The 21475-nt window shown below is 50.1% G+C and overlaps 1 protein-coding gene and 1 long non-coding RNA gene across 3 annotated transcripts; one reads left to right on the top strand and one right to left on the bottom strand.

The window, feature by feature from the left end:
- Window positions 1–3462: 3462 nt before the first annotated feature.
- On the bottom strand, window positions 3463–9777 carry LOC138917037 (uncharacterized). The gene is made up of 2 exons (XR_011424373.1): window positions 9642–9777; window positions 3463–5109 (listed from the first exon to the last, which is right to left on the bottom strand). It is a non-coding gene; the product is annotated as an uncharacterized lncRNA (long non-coding RNA).
- FLYWCH2 (FLYWCH family member 2) lies at window positions 9483–21134 on the top strand. 2 transcript variants are annotated; one of them, XM_005599048.4, is made up of 4 exons: window positions 9884–10072; window positions 18209–18366; window positions 18730–19146; window positions 20846–21134. In XM_005599048.4, the coding sequence occupies exons 3-4, from the start codon at window positions 18831–18833 to the stop codon at window positions 20947–20949; spliced, it is 420 nt and encodes a 139-aa protein (XP_005599105.1). In that variant the 5' UTR covers window positions 9884–10072; window positions 18209–18366; window positions 18730–18830; the 3' UTR covers window positions 20950–21134. The 2 variants fall into 2 exon arrangements, with proteins under 2 accessions (XP_001498687.1, XP_005599105.1); XM_001498637.5 differs by lacking the exon at window positions 18209–18366 and having other exon boundaries at window positions 9483–10072.
- Window positions 21135–21475: the final 341 nt, after the last annotated feature.

Below are 21475 nucleotides of genomic sequence, written 5' to 3'. Positions count from 1 at the left end.
TGGGCCTGCGGAACAGGGCTCCGAGGGGGCCCCGCTGCCTGGTCCACTACCTCTCATCGCCCACGCACCGCCTCCCGGGCACTGCCCAACCGGCTCCCCCAGTGCTCCTCTCTGCTCCACTCCCCAGAGGCAAACCCACAATAAATGATCAGCCATGGCGATTCCAGGGCTGCTGGGCACCCCACGGGTCACAAAAGGAGTCTGCACAAACACAGCCATGGGACTAAGCAGCGTGCTCTGTCCTGCAGGGAGCCCTGTGGTGGCAACTGGCTGTCCCCTGTCCAAGCAGGGCGGGAACAAGCAGGCAGGTGCCTGGCAGTGATGGGGAAGCCCTATAGCACCCATTCCCATCCCAGTGCTGCACATTACTGTGTGGCCTTAGCCACATTACTCAACTTCTCTGGGCCTGTCTGTGTGACAGAATCACAACACAGCTCCCTCAGGGCCGCCTTAACTGTCTCCCCACACTACTTGATGCCCCCATCCTGTCACCGTCACGCTACTGAGGCTCCATCTCCCTCCCAGAATGTGCACTAGCGGAGGGGCAGAGTTTTGTGTCTGTTTCCTTCTCTCCTCTGTCCTCAGTGCCCGGGCCAAGGCCAGTGCTCTATAAATATTAATAATGAGTGAATTAATGAATGAACGGATGCGTGAGGGAGGTTAGAGTAGTTTCCTATTGCTGCCACAACAACTCACCACAAACGTAGTGGCTGAAGACAACACAGACTTTTTCTCTTGCAGTTCTGTGGCTGGAGGGAGGGAGGAATGGGGGATGGTTGCTTACTGGGTACAGAGTTTCTCTTTGCGGTGGTGAAAAAGCTTTGGAAATAGAGAGTGAGGATTGAACAACATTGTGAATATAATTAGTGCTGCTGAATCACACACTTAAAAGTGGTTAAAAAGGCAAAGTTTACATTATATATATTTTACCCCCAAAATGCATATTAGAGATCTTTCTGACACCAAATTGGAATTGGCATCATTTTTTCATGTTTTTAGCATCTTCTATCTGCTGTATCATATTTGACCTAACAGCCCATCCTGATGGCCATCTCATTTATCTCCAGTCATTTGCCATTACCCAAAGGCTGCAGGGAACATTCTGGAACACAACTTGCTGTGCACATGGAATATTCCTTTTGGACAGACTTGCACAACTGGGCCTCATATTTATCATACCTGTGGATGCTGCCAAATTGTCCCCCTCTGTATTGGGAGTGATTGTGTCCATTTCCTGCCCTCTCTGCAATTCTGGAAATCATTGAACTGTTTAACTCCCACCCATATGAGGGGCACTGACAGGTGCCCTGTGTCACATATCTCAACCCCCATGGCACTAAAGGGTTAACTCAGCAGGCCTGGCTTGTCCACACCCTGCACATTCTGAAGAAAGGACTGGCCCTGACTGGCTCCTGAGAGGGAACCCATAGTCCTTGGACTGTCCTGCCTGATAAGAAGGCCTGGGGCCTTGGGCCACACCAGAGAGTTCATTCTAACAGTGTGATTTCTGCTGGGGTCCATGGGCCACCTGGTATCAGCTAGACCTCTTGTGGGGGGGGGGGGGGCTCAACACTAAGTAACTAAAGTCAGCCACATGGGTGCTCCATGCCCATGTGACCAAACCCCAGTAAAACCGTGGTCACCAGGTAAGCTGCCCTGGCTGGCAATACTTCGTGTATGTTGTCACACAGCATTGCTGGGACAGTTAAGTCCTGTCCCTCTGCCTCCATTGGAGGGGACCGCTGGGAGCCTGCGCCTGGTCTCTCCTGGATCTGCCCTACGGCCTTTTCCTTTGCTGATTCTAATCGCGTCATTTCACTGTAATAAATCATAACCATGACCAGAACAGCTTTTGTGAGTTCTGTGAATCCTTCTGCAAAATCATCACACTTGAGGGTGGTCTTGGGGACCCCCAAACAGTCATTTAGTCCTCACAGCAGCCCTCCGAGTGGGTACTATTAGCATCTCCAACTTATAGATGAAGAAATCAAGGCACAGAGCTATTGGGTAACTTGCTCAAAGTTGCACAGCTGGTAAGCCATGGAGCTGGCATTTGAACCCAGGCAGTCTGGCTACAGAGGCCACACCCTGAACCACTGGCCAACATTCCCAGAGGGAATCTTGTGCTTTTAAGGCGTATTTTTCTCTTCACAAATGAAGTCAAGCGTTTTTCCAATGTTTATCAGCCTTGAATTGGCCTTTTTCGGTGAGGTATCCATTTCAGGTTCTTTTTCCATTTTCTGTTGAGGTGTTCACCATTTCCTTATTGATTTGTAGGAGTGTCTCATGACTGCAGCCACTTGGCTTTGGGCGTTGAAACCTGCCACTTCACAGTTTAGTTGTGCAGTTCTCTGTTCTTGCCACAGTGGGGACTAGAAAACCACACGGGGTCTTTGGTCAGAAAGTTCTGGGGAGCAAAGAGATGTTTCCAAGCTGCCACTGGAGGAGGGAGCCTGCAGCAGCTGTGAGCTCAGCAAGGCCGAGGATGTGTCTGTCTGTCTCATTTGCTGCTTACCCCCAGGGCCTACAACGGTGCCTGGGAAAGAGCAGGTCTCAACAAACGGTTGTGGATGTTGAATGACTAAGTGATGTCATGAATGGCTAGAGGAACAAACAGAATGAGGGTACCTCTCCTGACAGGAAATGGCCCCCAGACACACAGTTAAGTGAAAGTCAGGGACAGAAGGAGCTTGGAGACTATGCTGATTTGTGTGAAAAGGAAACCAGGCAGAGAAAGGGGCTGGGAAGACACTAACTGGGGAAGGACGGCTTTCTGGGTACAGAGTTCCCTTTTTGGTGATGAAACAGGTTTGGAAATAGACAGTCGGGTGGTCCCAATGCCCCTCAGGACAGTCCTCACTTCCAGTGGATTGGACCACGTCCCTCCGAATATTTTCATGCAAAGACAACCCAAAGTAGGTGTACCAGTTCCCAGGGCTGCCCTAACAAATTGAACATCTGCGTGGCTTAAAACAACAGAAATTCATTTTCACATTTCTGGAGTTCAGAAGTCCAAACTCGAAAGGTCCCTCCCCCTGCAGGCTCTAGGGGAGCATCCTTCCTGCCTCTTCCAGGTTCTGAGGCTCCTGGTGTTCCTGGACCTGCAGATGCATCGCTCCAGTCTCTGCCTCCTCCCCTGTGTCTCTCTCTGTGTCTACATTCCCATCTCTTTCTCTTCTCTTAGAAAGACACGAGTCATTAGAGCTAGGGCCCACTGTGAATTCATGATGATCTCATCTCAAGGTCCTATAGAATTACATCTGCAAAGTCCCTATTTCCGGATAAGACCAGATTCACAGCTACTGGGGGTAGCTTTACATATATGGGGGTAGGACTTAAACATATTCTTTTGGAGCACATAATTGTACATTCTTTGATACACAAGGGAGATCATACTATAAATGTGTGTATTTCGATGATAAATTGTGGAAAAGAAATATCTCTCTAGCCACAAATGATCACTTTTTAAACACTTTATTTTCAAATAATTTTAGATTTAAAGAAAAGTCACCAAAAAAGTGTAGAGATTTCCCTTACATCCTTCTCTCAGCTTTCCCTACTGTTCCCAGCTTACATAACCATAGTAATTAACGATAGAAATTAACTTTGATACAATGCCATTAACTAAACTCCTAAACTCCCAAACTTACTCAAATGTCACCCGTTTTTCCACTAATCTCCCAGTCTGCTACAGGATCTAACCCATATTCCCAAATGCAATTATATGTCATGTCTCTTTAGCCTCCTCCAATAAGTGGCAACCAACCGGAATATTTTTATAGCTAGTAGTAATTGAAAATGGGTGTAGGATCCAAATTTTCATCAGTCCTACTTTATTTCAAAAATATGAACCAGGAAATTGAATGATGTGTGGCCTCATCTGCCAGCTTGCGCATCAACAATAGATTGGTTTAAATTTCAAGCTATTAGCAGAAAAAGATTCCAGCTATATTTATCCCAGGGCAGAAACTGAACACTTTAGAAATGAGCTTCATCTCGTGTGTGGATGTGTGCACCTGAGCTGAAGGCACGTGTGTAATTTGATTAAGTCGGCACAGTGGCTGGAACATACCTCCTTTCTTCACTTATGTAAAGGTCATGACTTCATCTGATCAAAAAATCTATATACAGTGGAGCCAGTGTCCGCTGAATCCCTTGAAGTCAGTATCAAAACAAAATATATCAGCGATCTTTGCAAGTATTGTTTAAACAGTTAGTAATTTTAGTGTGAAAGATATTATGAAAATTCCCAGAAAATGCATGCCTAGAATCAAGAACAAAAGACATTTTAATTTGGTGCTGGCCTGGTGGCCTGGCAGTTAAGTTCACACGTTCCGCTTTGGCACCCAGAATCCACCAGTTCAGACGCTGGGTGTGGATCTATACACTGCTTGTCAAGCTGTGCTGGGGGCATATAAAGTAGAGGAAGATGGGCACAGATGTTAGCTCGGGGCCAGTCTTCCTCAGCAAAAAGAGGAGGATTGGCAGCAGATGTTAGCTCAGGGCTAATCTTCCTCAAAAAAAAAAAAGGACATTTTAGTTTCACTTTTTTGACATGTAAAATGAAATTGTGTAAAACTAATGAAATTATGGATGCCCAAACCATCTTTGAGGGAGCAATTTTAATATATTTGCCACTCTCTTGAGCCCTCATTTCTTCTTTTTAAATTGAGGTTTAATTCACACGCCATAAAATTCATGACTTTAGAGTGTACAACTCTGCGGCTTTGGGTACAGTTACAAGTTTCTGCAACCATCACCATTATCTAATCCCAGAACGTCTCCATCACTCCAAAGAAACCCCGCCCCCGTCAGCAGTCACTCCACATCCCCCAAACCTCCCAGCCCCTGGCAGCCACTAATCTACTTTCCATCTCTATGGATTTGCCTAATCCGGACATTTCACGTAAATGCACCCGCATAAACTGCGGCCTTTGGTGACCGGCTCCTTCCACTGGGCACATTGTTCTCAAGGTTTCTCCGCCGTGAAGCATGTATCCGCGCTTGGCTGCTTATTACGGCTGAGCAACACTGCAGCGGGGGGACGGACCGCCTTTGCTTCTCCGTTCTTCATGGGATGGACATCGGAGTCACTGCATATTTGTTTCACTGGTATAAATAATTCAAAAAGACTTGTGATTAAATCCATGTCATCTCAGGAAAGGACAAGGAGTGAAACTGTGTGACACAACTAAGTCAGAGAGATAAACAGGAGGTGTTCTAATTATTCAGAAACGGGGTGGGGGTGGGGCCAGACAAACAAAGCACCACGTTACCCTGGTGCACCCGACCTCTGTGCTTTTCCTGGGTCAACGTGAAGACCAGGTCCTGGTCTCTCAGGTCCCGCCCACGGAGATGATGTGGTTGATGCTCCTGGCGGCCGGGAGGGGGCGCGCGCGGTCTCGGCGGCTGTCCGAATGCCTCCTGGTACCCCGGCGGCGAGCGCCACCGGGAGCGCCCTCCGACCCCACAGTCTCAGAGTGTCCTGCGCTGCGGACCCAGGACGCTCACTCAGGCCCTTTAAAGACCGGGAATCAGTTCTAAGGTGCCTCCTGCAGGGGTGAGCGTGGGCGATTGGGCCAGCAGATAGCCAGCTACCAGGAGAATGTGAGGGAGATCCTTACTCCACCTGACTTCCTACATAATGCCCCATTCCATCTCCTTTCCCTGTTTCCATTTTCTTCCATAGCACTTCCTTTTTACAAAATCAACTTGCGTGAAGTATAGTTGACACAGACTAAAATTTGCCCTTCTGAACATGTATATTTGCCATATATAACCTCCACCCCAATCAACATATGGAACATTTCCATCATTTAAGAAGTTCCCTCAGGGGCCTCCTAGATGGGGTAGTGTTTAAGTCCCCGCGTTCGGCTTCAGGCCCGGGTATGCAGGTTCAGATCCCCGGTGCTGACCTAACACGGCTTGTCAAGCCACACCGGGGCGGCATCCCACATAAAACAGGGGAAGATTGACAGAGATGTTAGCTCAGTGACAATTAGCGCAGTGATAATCTTCCTCAAGCAAGAGGAGGAAGATTGGCAACAAATGTTAGCTAAGGGCCAATCTTCCTCACCCACACCCAAAAAATTCCCTTAGATAGCACCTTTAAACAAACTATAACTTAACTACTTATTCTATCTATTTATTCTGTCTCCTCCACGGCCCCTAGAATGTAGGCTCCTGGAGGCAAGATCTTTGTTTTTTTTGTTTTTTTTTTTTTTTGAAGAACAGTAGCCCTGAGCTAACATCCGCTGCCAATCCTCCTCTTTTTGCTGAGGAAGACTGGCCCTGAGCTCACATCCGTGCCCATCTTCCTCTACTTTATATGTGGGACGCCTACCACAGCATGGCTTGCCAAGCAGTGCCATGTCCACACCCAGGATCCAAACCGGGGAACCCCGGGCCACCAAAGTGGAATGTGGGAACTTAACCACTGTGCCACCGGACTGGCCCAAGATCTTTGTTTTATTCACGGAAGTTCCCGAGTTCACAGTGCTGGGGGAATAGTAGGTACTAGACACACATTTGTTGAATAAGTAAATTCCAGAACAAGAGAGAATCAATTGGAAAATGAGATATTATCATCCCTAGAAAACAGTAAAAGCAAATGCTGTGGGTTGAATCATGTCCCCACAAAGGATGTTGAGTCCTACCCCCCAGGGCTTGTGAATGTGACATTATTTGGAAACAGGGTCTTTGCAGATGATCAAGTAAGATGAGGTCATTAGGGTGGACCCTAATCCACTATGCCAGGTGTCCTTATAAACAGGGGAAATTGGGACACTGACACACACACAGGGAACACGCCATGTGAAGACAAGAGCAGAGATGGGGGTGATGCAACTACAAGCCGAGGAGAGAGGCAGGGAACAGACTCTCCCTCGCAGCCCTCAGAAGGAACGACCCTGTGGAAACCTTGATCCCAGACTCTCAGCCTGCAGAATTACAGACAACAAGTTTCTGCTGCTGAAGCCCTCATTTGTGGTACTTTGTTTGGCATCTCTGATAAGCTAACACGAGCTGTCAAATATTTATCCAAGTCAGTTTGGGAAGAACTTGTGAAGGATAATTTTTACAAAGAAATTCAAACTGGAAAAGACCATTAGATTCAACTCTATAAACACATACACCTTTTTCCCTTCCCACCCCTGACAAATGCAAACGATATTTCCACCATATGTGGAATGCTAGGGTTAAGCTGAGTTCCATAAAAAAGATTTCTTAAATCAGTAATCTGAACAAGCCAGTAGAAGAGTGGGTAACGCAGCAGTTCTCACAGTGTGGTCTGCTGAACCTGGGGGCTCCCAGAACCCTTCTGGGAGGTCCATGGTGATACTGAGATGTGGCTGCCTTTGTCACTGTGTTGACTTTGCTCTGATGATGCCAAAACAGGGGTGGCTGTTAGTATGCATCAGGGCAGTAACCCCAAACTGACAGGATTTGTTGCCAGTGATAAAATTCTAGCCTTCTAGCAAACAGCAAAATTTTGGAAAACTTGTGTCTGCCATCTTTAGCTTCACAGCTTCCCAGTATTTCAAGGCTTTTGTGTTGAGATTGGTGGCAATATTAATGAACGTCACACACTTTTTATATTGTATAATAAATGCATCAACATTTGCAAGATCTGCATAAGTCAATGAACCAAAATTTTCTAAAAGACCAATTCACGATGTTACAAAATTACAGGAGGGTAAAAGATCCTTTCAAAGTGCAAAATAGATCAATGGAGTTTAATGTAATAGAATACAGAAAGTGTCCTGGTGTCTTTTCAGATTCCATTTTGCCGCGAACCTTCAAAAAACTACCACGTGTAGAGTGTTGGTGTCATATCAAAGAAGAGTACCCACAACTATCTGATAGACTGCTAAAATTCTTCCTTTTCCAATTACTTCTCTGTGTGAGGCTGGATTTTCTTCATGTACCTCACCCAAAACAATATATCCAACTAGAGTGAAGGCAGAGGCAGACATAAGACCCAGCTGTGTTTTCTCAAACACAATATGAAAGAGATTTTCAGAGATGGCCAATCTTCTCACTCACTGTTTGGTTTGAAGATATAGTTATACAGTACATTTATTGCTATTTTACATTCTCAGGTTAAATTTCTAATATTGTAAATATTGATAGGTATAACCCACATAACCAAAGACTCTTTGAGCTGTTCAACAATTTATAAGGAGTGTAAAGGGGTTCTAAGACCAAGAAGTTTGAGAACCACTGGACTAAGGAATATAAATATTAAAACTCAGGACCCACTGGATCACACTCTGTGAATTCTCACAATGACTCCATGAGGTGGGTGCCATTATTATCTCCATTAACCAGATGAAATACTGAGGAACAGAGAGGGGAAGCAATTGCCCAACTCACACAGCTAGTAAATGCCAGAGCCGGGATTTGAACCCAGTTATCTGACCCCAAGCTTGTGCACTTCCTTGGGGACAATTTGGCAACATGTTTAAAAAGCCTTTTAAAATATTAGCCTTCTTCAATCTCTTTTAGGAATTTCAAGAAAGGGAATAATCAGTGATGTCAGGAATTTATATATAAAGATATTTATAATAAAGTTAGAAATAGCCAGTAGTCAGTGGATGGTCAGTAGATATGGCAAATTCATGAAGTCCTTTGAATCACATTGGAGAAGGCCCAGGAAATGACCTGGCCCCCGGAGAAAGGATTGGGGGACAGTGGAAGCCATGGCAGCTGAACCGAGGTGGGAAGAAGGGATCTGCAGAGCCAGGGCCTGGAGGAAGAAGGGAGCCTTTCTGAAGGGGGTGCGGATCCCGCTGATATTTGGACAGGAAGAAGAGGATGCGGGTCAGGACACAGAAGGACATGGGCAATGCCACGGAGGCCCAGGGCAGGCGCGGCCCATGGGGCCTGGACGTGGACCTCCTGGAGCTCAGAGGGCACTTCCAGCAGCAGCTCTATAGAGAGAGGAGGAAGGCGGAGGGGAGGGAGTCTCAAGGGAGAGTGGGGTTTTCTAAAGAGGAGCAGCGTCTTCACTGTGCAATCGCTGAGGACCCGCACCCAAAGGCTGGGGGCTCCGGCCAGGCGAGGGGGAGCGGAAGGAGCGCATAGAGGAAGGGGTCCCAGCAGGGCTGGGGCGGGGATTGTGGTCCGCGGTGAGCGTAGGGCCCTAGGCGCAGTGCGGGAGGGGAGGCGGGGGCGTCCCTACGCCTGGGGCCGCTCCGGCAGCCACCCGCCAAGTGTCCCAGAAAGCAGCGCCCAGACCCGCAGCTCCTTGCGCCGGAGCAATCCCGGTCCCCATCGCACAGGGTGGTCGGAGAATGACAAATGTCCAGTGGCTGTGCACTGTTTACTGGAGGCTGGACGGATGGACGACGGCTGGACCAATGGGCGAGGGCGGGACAGTGGCGATGGCTGGACCGACGGGAGAGGGAGGGACCAATGGTGAGTGAGGAGCCAATAGGCGAGGGCTGGACCAATGGGCGAGGGCTGTACTATTGGGCCAGGGTGGGACCAATGGACTAGGGCTGGACCGATAGCGGGGCTGCTGCGCCCTCAATGATGCTGCGCTGAGCGGAGCCAGTAGGTTAATGAACGGACACCCTCCCTCCGCTCGCTCAGGAAAGCGACGGGGTGACCGAGGCCTTTCAACAAATGCTCCGGCTTACCTCGCGGGGAGCCGGGGTCAAACCCTCCTCGGGGGAGGTCCGGGGGTCTCAGTCAACCCCAACACCCTTGCGCTAGGAGACCCCAGCCCAGGACTCGAATCCAGGCCGCAGGATCCCCCACGCTCCGCCCTTGAAGGCCACCGCCCAATCCCGGGCTTGTCACGCCCCCTTGGCGAGCCGCGGCCCCTCCCCCGCGCGCCGATTGGTCAGGCCAACAGTTCGTCTCCGCCCGGGGAAGACCCGGAGAAAGGGAGTTGGCTCAAGGAATGAGCTCCCCCCAGCCTTGCTGCGCATGCTCGCACCGTGACCCCAGCTTGAGGTGACGGTGTGAACCGAGGCGGGGGCCCGAGGCACAGAGGCTGCGGGACCTGCTGCGGCTCGGTTGCCGGAGAAGGAGGGTCCCGCTGCCATCACCATCCGTCCAGTGCCCGGTGAGGACAGGCCCCTGAAGGTCGGGGAGGGTCCCGGGCCCCACTCCGTGGCCGCGCCCCGGCCGGACTCTCCCAGGGTCCCAAGGGATGCTGATGGGATGCTGGGGCGGAGGGCTCCCCCGGCTCTGCGTCCCGGCGCTCAGGCCGCCTTCTTGTCCTTCACCCTCGATTCGCCCCATTTCTCCTCGCTCTTCCTTCCCCCCACCCACACGCCCCCAGGAATGAGCCCTGACACCCCAAATCAGGGAGCCCCACGTTGGTCTGCCCTTCCTTGACCCCAGCCAGAACTGCCCCGTTCCCTGCACCCATCCCCAGCACCGTCCCACTCTTGTGGCTCTAGAGGTCCCTCAGGGGCGGCAGAGGAGGTGTGAGATATTGAGGCGGGGGAGACCCTTTGGAGGGCTTGGTCAGGAGGTAGTGGTAATGTGGGAGAGGAGCGGAGCGGGGAGCTGGGGCCATCTGGACGCGGCATAGACAGGTCTGATGATAAATTACGTTGGGTGAGAAGGAGTAAAAGTAGTTAAGATTCCGAGCTGTGGTGATTAAGGGAAAGGAGGCGCCCTTACTTGAGATTTCCACTTTGGGGAAGCTCCTCCCTGCATACTGTAGATAGCATTTCTTGCCCTTCTGTGGGTCACTGCTGCTTTGCAAAGCTCCCTGTTAGGATGTGTACCTGCACACCTAAGTGGGCCCATCATCTTACCAGCGAGGGGACAGCTGTCAGTATTGCCGGGAACTTTTGAAAACAACGACTTCACCCTTGTCTAACTGCTATTAAGAACCTCTGCTAAATTCGCCGCCATTCCCATGACACAGAGGAAACCAGCCCAGAGAGGTTAAGAGGTTTGTCCTCGTGGCTGAGGACGCAGGTGTTGGTGAATGTTGATAGTGTTTCTCTCCTACGTGTATCAAGGTAATTCTGTTGACCTCCTGTTCGCTTCCTATTGCTGGGGTAAATTACCACCAGTATAGTAGCTGAAAACATCACAACTTTGAAACAATCTTAAAGTTCTGGAGGTCAGAAGTCTGACATGGGTCTCACTGGGTTAGAGTCAAGGTGTGGGCAGGGCTGTGTTCCTTCTTGAGGGCTCTGGGAGAGACAGTAAGTCTTTCCAGCTTCTAGAGGCTTCCAGCATTCCTTGGCTCTTGACCCATTCCCTCCACCTTCAAAGCCAGCAACATGGCATCTCTCCGACCCTGCTTTCCTTGTTATGTCTCTCTCTGACTCTCCTGCCTCCCTTTTCTGCTTTTTAGGACCCTTGTGATTGTGATTGGACCCACCTGGGGAATTGAAGCTGCTCTCCTAGTTTAGTAACCCGCGTGCCGTCGGCAGCCTCAGTTCCCCTTCGCCCTGGAAGGCAGCATACTCACAGCCTCCAGGGACTAGGACCTGAGTGTCTTTGGGGGCCATTATTCTCCCATGGTTCCTAACCTTGTGTGCGTGTGATCTGGGGCTTACACGGAGCCATCTTTACACAGCTGGGTCTCCTTTGTGCAGACCAGCATCATGACAGCTGGTTTGGATAAATGGGTGACCAGAGACCTAGCCATATCAAACCATCAAATTGGGGGGTTAGGCCAAGAGCGTAAAGTGAGTGAAGTAAGGTAAACTGTTAAGCCTTTTGATCTTTTTAATTCATTTCTGCTTTACTTTTTAAAATTCTGTTCATTCAGTGAACTTTTATTGAGTAAAAATTTAATTTTCAAAATATATACATTTGGCTTAAAGTAACTGCCTCTCAACTCTTCCCTTTATACCTAGAAAATAAGTTGCTAGAAGGTCAGGGATGAATCCAGGAGAGAGACTGATCCAGCCTGAGGACATGTCCGCCCCTGTCCATGGAGTGGCTGAAGAACAGTCAATCTGTGAACTAGAAATGACAGACTTCTCAGGTAGAGGGCCTGTGGCATCATCAATGTTTCTCAAAGTGTCAGAATCAAATGAGGTGCTGGCTAAAAATGTGGTTCTCAGGTCCCTCTCCAGACCCTCTGAGTCAGCGGGCTGGGGGTGGAGTGGTTTCATTCTGCATTCCCCTCATCACTAATGATGTTGGACATCTGATGTGCTTACTGACCATTTGTATTTCTTTGGAGAAGGCCTATTCAGAGGCTTTGCCCCTTTTTTTTTTTTGTTGAGGAAGATTGGCCCTAACGTCTGTTGCCAATCTTCCTCTTTTTACTTGAGGAAGATTGTCCCTGAGCTGTCACCTGTGCCAGTCTTCCTCTATTTTTTATATGTAGGATGCCACCACAATATGGTTTGATGAGCAGTGTGTAGGTCTGCACCCAGGATCTGAACCTGTGAACCCTTGGCTGCTGAAGCAGAGTGGGCGAACTTAACCACTACACCACTGGGCTGGCCCACCTTTGCCCATTTTTAAATCAGGTCATTTGTCTCTTATTACCGAGTTAGAATTCTTTACAAATTCCAGACACAAATCTCTTATCAGATATACGATTTGCAAAAATTTTCTGCCAATCTCTGGGTTGTCTTTTAACTCTCTTGATGGTGTCCTTTGACTCACAAAAGTTTTACATTTTGATGAAGTCCAGTTTATCTGTTTCTTCTTTGCTTGCCTGTACTTTTAGTGTTATAACGAAGAAAGCTTTGCCTACTCCAAGGTCACAAAGATATGCTCCTATCTTTTTTTAAAAAAAGTTTTCTAATTAGTTCTCACAATAAAGTCTATGATCCATTTAGAGTTAATTTTTGTATATGGCGTGAGGAAGGGGTCCAACTTCATTCTTTTTTTTTGAGGAAGATTAGCCCTGAGCTAACATCTGCCACCAATCCTCCTCTTTTTGCTGAGGAAGACTGACCCTGAGCTAACATCCATGCCCATCTCCCTCTACTTTATATGTGGGATGCCTACCATAGCATGGCTTGCCAAGTGGTGCCATATCCAAACCGGCAAACCCCAGGCTCCCGAATCAGAATGTGTGCACTTAACTGCTGCACCACTGGGTGGCCCCCAACTTCATCTTTTGTCTTGGATGTCCAGTTGTCCTAGTATTCTACATTTGTTGAAAAGTCCATTTGTTCCCCTGCTAAACTGTCTTGGCACCCTTGTTGAAAATCACTTGCCCACATGTGAGAGTTTCTGGACTCTCAATTCTACATCCTCAGTCTATGTGTCTATGTCTTGATTACTGTAGCTTGGTGATAAGCTTTGAAATCAGGAAGTGTGAGTCCTCCAACTTTGTTCTTTTTTCCAGATTGTTTTGGCTGTCTGGGTCCTTTGAGTTTCCAAATGAATTTTAGGATCAGCTAGAGTGGCTCAGAGAACTCAGGAAAACAGTTCACTTACTAGGTTACCAGTTTATTATAAAGGGATGCGACTCAGGAACAGCCAGATGGAGGAGATGCACAGGGCACAGTGTGAGGGAGGATGTGGAGTCACGCCCTCTCCAGCACGCCACCCTCCGAGCACCTCCAAGTATTCACCCACCGGAAGCTCTCCAGAAACCATCCTTTGGGTTTTGATGGAGGCTTTGCCACCTAGGCAGTGTTGATTAAATCACTGGCCCTTGGTGACTAATTCATCCTGCAGCTCCTCTCCCCTCCCTGGAGGATGGGGAGTGGGGCTCTAAGTTCCCACCCTCTAATCACCCAGTGGGTTCCCTTGGCAACTAGCCCCCATCCTTAGGTTATCTAGGGGCTTTCCAAAAGTCACCTCATTAAATAAACTCAGATGTGGTTGAAAAGGGTTTCTTATGAATAGCAAAAGACATCCATTTCACCCTAGCTCTGAAGCTATTTCAGGAACTGTGGACAAAAACCAAATATAACAAAAAATGCCCATTCCTCTAATCACTTAGGAAATTATAAGGGTTTTAGGAGCTGTGAGCCAGGAACTGTGGGCAAAGATTAAAATATTTATTTTTTTATTATATCACAATATCACATTCCCTTAATGTTAACATCTTATATAACCGTGGTACTTTTGCCAAAACTAAGCAATTACCATTGGTACAATACTATTAAGCAAACTACAGACTTTACTGAGATTTCACCAGTTTTTTCATTGATGCCCTTTTTCTGTTCCAGGGTCTGATCCAGGGCCTGCCTTGCATTTAGTCCCAGTTCTCCTTATTCTCCTCCTATCTTTGACAGGTCCTCAGTCCTTCCTTGTTTTTCGTGACCTTGGCGGTTCTCAAGACTCCTGGCCACGTATTTTATAGCCCGTCCCTCAGTTTAGGTTTGTCTAATGTGTTCTCATGATTGGCCTGGGATGATGGCTTTGGGGGAAGAGTACCGCAAAGCCGTGCTGCTCTCTTAGCACACCGCATCGGGGCGCCTGCCCTGCACCTTGATCACCTGGGTCAGGTGTGTCGGCCAGGCTTCTCCACTGTGCTTAGTATTCCCCGTTCCAGCCCCTCTGGACCTGAGCTCCAAGCCCAGTCCACAGTCAAGGGTCGGACTTAAGCTCCACCTCCTGGAAGGGGAAGTGTTTCCTCTTTAGAATTCTAATTAAGGACGCCTTGTCCCTTCCCCCTATTTATTTATGTATTAAATTGTTTATATCAGCGTGGACTCATGGATATGTATTTTATTCTTTAGGTTATAATCCTAACAACTTTCTCTGAAGGTGCCTGCAGCTCTGTGCAGCAGCGTCCTCTGTAACCGACATTTCTCACTTTAAGCCTCGGCTGCTCAGGGCAGAGGGAGGCAGGGGCATTGGCCCTGGACCAGCTGGTCAGCAGCTGTGAGGCCTTGGGCTGCTCACTTCAGGCCCTGAGCCTCAGTCTCCCGGAGGCAGAGCGGGGGTGATGGTGCCACTTGGAAGGGAGATTGTTGGGTGACGGTACTGGAGGTGTGGGCTGATGTCATAGGATTTTTGTTCCTGGCTCAGACCAATGACATGGCTCTGGGCAGGTCGATTTAGTGCTGGACATGGTCCAGAGGGCCAGAGGGATGGTGGCTTCTCCCTCCCCCCACCCCCTTCTCTCTTTCTCTCTCTCTTTCTCTTCTGCACAACAGGTCTCTGGGTCACTCCTTTTCCCTGTCAGCTTCTACTGTGTCTATAAATTTGAAACCAGGATTTTAATGTAGTTAATTTTATTCTTTTTTTTCCGTTCTAGTTGTTTATATTAATCTTTGTTTTCTTGTATGACATTATGTCGTGTAGGAATGGGGACCTTTTTTTCTGAGTATTGTACTAATAGGGAAAATTACCGTCTGTGTAAATGTATCTTATTTTTTAAATGTTAAGTATTTTCCCATTGTAAAATTAATTCATGCTTGTTACAATTTGGGGAACATAACAGAAAATTAGATGAAAAAATAGTAGAAAATTAGTGAAAAATGAAATCCCTCATTCCCACCAGTGCTAACTAACATTTTGGTAAATTACTTCTTACTTGGCTTGTGTGCATTTTTATGTAATTCTTTGAAAACAGAGTAAAAAGCACCACTTTTAAAATTAAGAATGGGGGCCGGCCTGGTGGTGTAGGGGTTAAGTTCACACGTTTACTGCTTCTCGGTGGTCTGGGGTCACCGGTTTGGATCACGGGTATGGACATGGCACCCGCTTGGCAAAAGCCATGCTGTGGCAGGCGTCCCACGTATAAAGTAGAGGAAGATGGGCATGGATGTTAGCTCAGGGCCGGTCTTCCTCAGCAAAAAGAGGAGGATTGGCAGATGTTAGCTAAGGGCTGATTTTCCAAAAAAAAAAATAATGATAAAATTAAGAATGGATAAAATAAAGTCAGTAAATACATGACAAATGTGACTGGGGTGGAGAAGAAATCGAAGGAAAGATAAGTGGGCTGAGAGAGAGAGAGAGAGAGAGACGCGGGACAGGGACCAAAGTGGTCTTTCTTGGAAAAATGCATAGTTGTTTAGCCTGGAAAAGATCATTTTTGCTCAGTGTGTCCATTGGACTTCCTAATTAATGCTTTTTGTAAACCAAATACAAATACTTTAAAGTCTTCCTATATCCTTTTTTCTTATCTTGGAAAAATGATATCATGCATTTAATTTTCCTGGAAAGTGGTTAATTTTAAGGAGCAACACCTCCATCTTGTGGCCTTCTAGAATACTGTTGCCGAAGATTTTTTATTATTATTATTGAGTTCATAATAGTTTACATCAATGTGAGATTTCAGTCGTACATTATTTCTTGACTGTCACCACATAAGTGCTCCCCTTCAGCCCCTGTGCCCACCCCCTATTCTCCTTCTTCTGGTAACCACTGAACTGTTTTCTTTGTCCATGTGCTTGTTTGTATTCCACATATGAGTGAAATCATCTGGTGTTTGTCTTTCTCAGTCTGGCTTATTTCGCTAAGCATAATTCCCTCCAGGTCCTTCCATGTTGTTGCAAATGGGATGATTTTGTCTTTTTTCTGGCTGAGTAGTATTCCATCGTATATATAAACCACATCTTCTTTACCCAGTCATCGGTGATGGGCGCTTGGATTGCTCCCATGTCTTGGCTATTGTGAATAGTCCTGCAATGAACATAGGGGTACATATGTTACTTTGGATTGTTGATTTCAAGTTGTTTGGGTACTCTTGGCTAAGATGTAAGTTGCCTTTTCCACAAGTACAAGTGTGAATTAAATTGTGCTCTGGCACTTGACAGGGGTCGTTACATCTGTCTCTAGGCTGGTGCATTCCGCCCTGTAAACGGAAAGGAAACAGGAAATACAATTATTTGAAAGCTTTGCTTGTAGCTATGAAAAAAACATGTGGAGAAAACAATAATGCAGAAACGGAAGCAGTTTGTGACAAGATGGGGGGATTATGGAGAGTCACTGTTATTGTTACCTTTAACTTAGTCTATATAACTTTTTTCAATTAAATAATGCAGAATTTTAAAATAACCTCAACACAATCTACCTCATCACTTCCCTTGGTTAGAAAACTAAATCCAGACAAATTAAGTGTCTCCCCCGCAGTGTGGAGGAGGGTGTACTGGGCAGGAATGTGTTTCCAAACTGGCAGCTCTTGGATAAAAGTGGTTTCTACAAGAATTAAGAAAAACCTTTTTTTTTAAACATTTGGATGATAATCTAAAGAAAAGAATCCATATAATCATATTCTGGAGCCCCTGGCTGACCAGCAGAGCTGTTGGACCTGCAGTGGCCTTTGTGCTAAGAGGCAGCTGGTGGGAGGCTCCCAGCCGAGCAGAGCCCCTGGTCCTGTGTGCGCCGCGCTCCTGGCTGCTCCTGCCTCCAGGAACGCGCTTGTGTTCCGAATGTGTATGGAAGTTTGGAACCAAGACGGAGAGATGCCACAAGCCGTGATTTGTTGAGCACTTACTGTCTTCTAGGCTGTTATGAGCTGCACTGTGTCCCCCCAGATTCCTCTGTCCTAACCCTCAGAATAGGACTGTATTGGAGATGGGGGCTTTAAAGAGGTGGTTCAGTTAAAATGAGGCCGTTAGGGTGGGCCCTCATCCAGTCTGACGGGAGTCCTTGTAAGAAGACGTGAGGATGCCCGCTCAGGGAAGACTGTGTGAGGACACAGGGAGAAGGAAGCAGTGAGAACCACAGTGCTGGGTGGAGAGACAGTTCCAGGGGCACACGGGGTCATTGGGCCTCGCTGCCGCCTGGGTTCTGGACGGGGCAGCAGGATGTCTTCTGAGGTGGCAGTCTTGTTTCTGGGCTCTTACTGGGAGGTGGGAAGGACCCCACTATCCGCCACCACCCCCTCCCCCAAAAAGACAAAAAAGCCGCCCCACACTGATGCCCCAGGGCCCTGGTGTCCCTGCCAGCCTGGCCCTGCCATTGGCCCCGTAATTGGTCCTGTCTGCTTCTCCAGGCCTGGAGCCAGGGAGCCCTCAGTGACCACGGGTTCTCGGGACGCCTCCACAGCCCTGTTCCCACTCAGCTGAGGCAGCACCGGGACCAGCGCAGGCACCAGGCCGCTGCCCTCGTGGGGTCCTGGCAGCTCCTGAGGGCTGGGGTGGGACCTGGTCTACTTGTGAGTCCAGAGAGACCCTCCCCAGGCCTGGCTTCCCCTTGTGCTCTGCAGAGTGCCAGCTGGGCCTGGCGCCTGCTCCCTGGGACCCGGTCTCAGGGGAAAGGGCACTGGGCATTCTGGGAGGGTCAGTGGCCTGAGCTCACATCCCACAGTGCTCGTCTCTGACTGTGGCGCTCAGTGACACCAGTTACTGTTGTCCTGGACCAGGTGCACCAGGTGCCGTGTGGGGCCGGCTCTGGATCCACCTTGACTGGCCTCCCAGCTCCGTGCTCCATGGCTGTGTGGGTGGCCCCGCCGTGCCTCAGCATCCTCACCTGCAACCTGGGGCAATAAGAATGATGAGCTTTCATACTATGGGGCTGAAGGTGAAATGGAAACTCCTGTGCAAACGCTTCACTCCGTGCTCAGCACCTGCAGGCCTCGATTCAGAGTCACTGTTAGCAGCACCTCGGTCCCCTCCACGCCCCTGAGAGCCCTGTGGTTTGCAAGCTTTACATTCAGGAAAGTGAGGTTTGGATGGGGCGGGGGCGTGTCCCCTTGTGGGCCCAGAGAGGAAGTGGCCCAGCAGAGGCCCTGGCCCAGGGGTCTCTGGCTCCCTTCAGGTCCTTCCCCACCTCGCAGCCCCGGCCCCGAGCAGCCCCATGTGCCCTGACCTCCAGCCCGGATCCGTTTTCCTGAGTCCCAGGCCCAGGGCGCCTCCCCTGACGGGATTCTGCCTCTTCCCTTAGGACGGAGCCCCTGGACTCCCAGCTTCCTTGCCAGGGAGGAGGAGGGACATCCGTCTGCTGGGGCCTGAGTGTGGCCTGGGGGACAGGCCATCGGTCCCGGAATGCCCCTGCCTGAGCCCAGCGAGCAGGAGGCTGAGAGCGTGAAGGCCAGCCAGGAGCCATCCCCAGGCACCGATGTCGTCCCCGCAGCTCCCAAGAAGCCCAGGAAGTTCTCCAAACTGGTCCTGCTGACAGCCTCCAAAGACAGTGCCAAGGTGGCCGGGGCCAAGCGTAAAGGGGTGCACTGTATCATGTCCCTGGGGGTGCCCGGCCCCGCCACCCTTGCCAAGGCCCTCCTCAAGATCCACCCCGAGGCTCAGCGAGCCATTGAGGCAGCTCCCCAGGAGCCGGAGCAGAAACGCAGCAAACTGGACACAGGTGAGGCCCCGGTCTCAGCGAGCAGGGCTGGGAGCAAGCTGTCCCTGGGGCCAGAAGTCCCCTGACACAGGGGCAGCCAGGGGACAGACAGGCTAGGCTGGCTCTGGAGAGAGTACATGTGCCATGAACGTTTCTGTGTTCTGTCTACACTGCATCTCGGTGTAAGTTTTGCATGTTGTAGGCCTCTGTGCATGTGTGTTCGTCTGAGGTTCTGTCTGTATTTGCATAGCAGAGTGAGTCTAGCTCCCTTTGTGTGGGTCTTTGTGTGTCTGTGTCCCTGGGTCAATTTCTGTCCCCGTCTGCTCTTATGTATTTATGTGCCTGGGGGGTTTCTGTGTGTAGGTTTCTGTGCCAGAGGCTATTTGAGGCCCCAAGCAGACCCTCTACTGCTTGGTGCCAGGGACATTGGAACATGGATATGTCTTTGGGGGTAGAACCCTGAGGGATGCCCGGGGGAGGGATGCCCAATGTCTAGGAGGGAGATGAAGTGCGGTTTCTTGCTACCTGAAAGTGGGGTCTCCCATGCCCTGAGAAGATGGGGACAATAAAAGCCACAGTGGTTGGCCTGTCTTTGCTGCCTGTGAACAGGTGGCCCCTTGGAGTCAGCCAGGGCACTCAGCCTGGCAGCCAGTCCCAGGAAAGGGACTGGGCTCTTGGCTTCTGTCAGCTGGGCAGTGCAGGGGACCCCACCTCATTACCTGAAACTTAGGGGTGAGTGGCCTGAAGCCGTAGGGTTGCGAGCCCCACGGCCTCCCTCTGGGCTGGACCCCAGAGCACGCGAGATGGCGGATCCTCAGCCACAGGCCTGGAGGTTTCGGGAACTGAGGGACCCCTCAGCCTGCATCACTTGCTGGATGGGAGCTGTACTCAGGGAGTCAGAGGACCCTGTCTCCCCAGAGCCTGAGGCCCCTCTGCAGTGTGCCTGGACCCCCGGTGAGCACTGCCGCCGGCCAGTCATGCCCTAGGTGCCTCCACGTGTCCACTGCTTCTTCCCGCCAGCCCAGGGGGTGGAGGGTGCCATCCGCATCACCTCTGGGGAGGCAGGGCTCCGAGGGGCCACGTCACTGCCCTGAGGTCACCAGCTGGTCACTGCAGAGGGTAGATGGACATCTGGCTCAGAGCCCATCCTTCCCGCTAAGCCCGGTGGGTCGGCCGTCTCCAGGGTCCTTCATCCCGTCAGAGACCTCTGCTTGCTGCTAGGATCTGCCCAGGCTCTGGGGCCACAGTGACCGCACACCACACAGCTCCGTTGTGAGAACTAGAACAAAGCCACCCTTCCTCAGTTGCAGAGGTGGAGAGCAGGGCAAGGGCTACATCTCAGCCCCATGGGCTGCCCTAGGCAGATGCTCTTGGGCAGTCAACAACCCCCTCAACCTGCCACCCCATCTTTACCTCTATACCTGGTGCACAGACTTCTCCACCTCTAGCCCCATACCCGGCCAAGGTGGATAACAGCACTGCCTAGTGCTCAACCCAGGTCTGGCCCAAAGTTTCCTGGAAATGACTTTAATGCCTCTGTGTCCCTGGGCTGGTGGCCTTTGGGAATGTATCTTTAGAGCCTGCAATTACTTCTTTAAGTCAATCAGTGGCGCTCCAGAACATCCCATGGCAGCTGAGAGTTCTAGAGCCCACCCCTCCAGGTGCCCCCCACTCCCTCTTTTCCTCTGACACCACTGTGACCCGCCCCCTTCTCTTCCAGATGGAAAAGAAGCCGGAAGATTGGCAGGGCCGCCTGCCCGCAGTCCCTCACCAGGTGCCAAGGAGCCCACCGTGTGCCCCAGCATGCCCAGCAAGTCCCTGTAACCCTGACCATGGCGGTGGGGCCTTGCTGGGCCAGTGAACTTGGCTGTGACTTCTCCCTGGGACCAGCTGTGACTGGTTTTCACTCTTAACATTGTGTCATTTTTTTCAGATCAAGCATAAGTTTCTTTTGTAAGCAGAAAAAAAAATTCAGGAAAGAGAATAAAGAAGCTGTACACTAGACCCCATCATGGACAGGTTTTAAGAATTCCATGATTCTGGGTCCTTTGAGGCCCAGCCCCAGCCCCATCCCCCAGGGGCCTCTCCACACATACCTGCCCCCATCCAGCCTTTCCCCAGAGCTGCCAGCGGCCTGGGCCCCATCTCTCAGACTCCAGGTGCTCTCTGGGGCCTCTGTCTCCCAGGGCCTCACACCCCGGGGCCCCCTCAGCCTGGAAAGCCAGCTACTGGGCCAGAGACCTGGTGGGGTCTCTGAGGCGTCCTCTTCCTGCTGCCTTGGCCTAAAAGGGGGTGGTGGGACCTCCAGCCCTGAGCCCCCGGGTCACCAATCCCAGCCAGTCCCCAGGAT

Source organism: Equus caballus, chromosome 13 (genome assembly GCF_041296265.1).
Source record: "Equus caballus isolate H_3958 breed thoroughbred chromosome 13, TB-T2T, whole genome shotgun sequence".
Classification (NCBI taxonomy): domain Eukaryota; kingdom Metazoa; phylum Chordata; class Mammalia; order Perissodactyla; family Equidae; genus Equus; species Equus caballus.
Note: the sequence above shows the minus strand (reverse complement) of the source record. Positions and strands in the feature narration are given on the sequence as shown.

Coding starts and splice junctions, on each gene's coding strand:
- FLYWCH2 (XM_001498637.5), top strand. CDS start 18,831: ATGCCCCTGCCTGAGCCCAGCGAGCAGGAGGCTGAGAGCGTGAAGGCC. Junction 19,147..20,845: donor ACGCAGCAAACTGGACACAG/GTGAGGCCCCGG, acceptor CTTCTCTTCCAG/ATGGAAAAGAAGCCGGAAGA.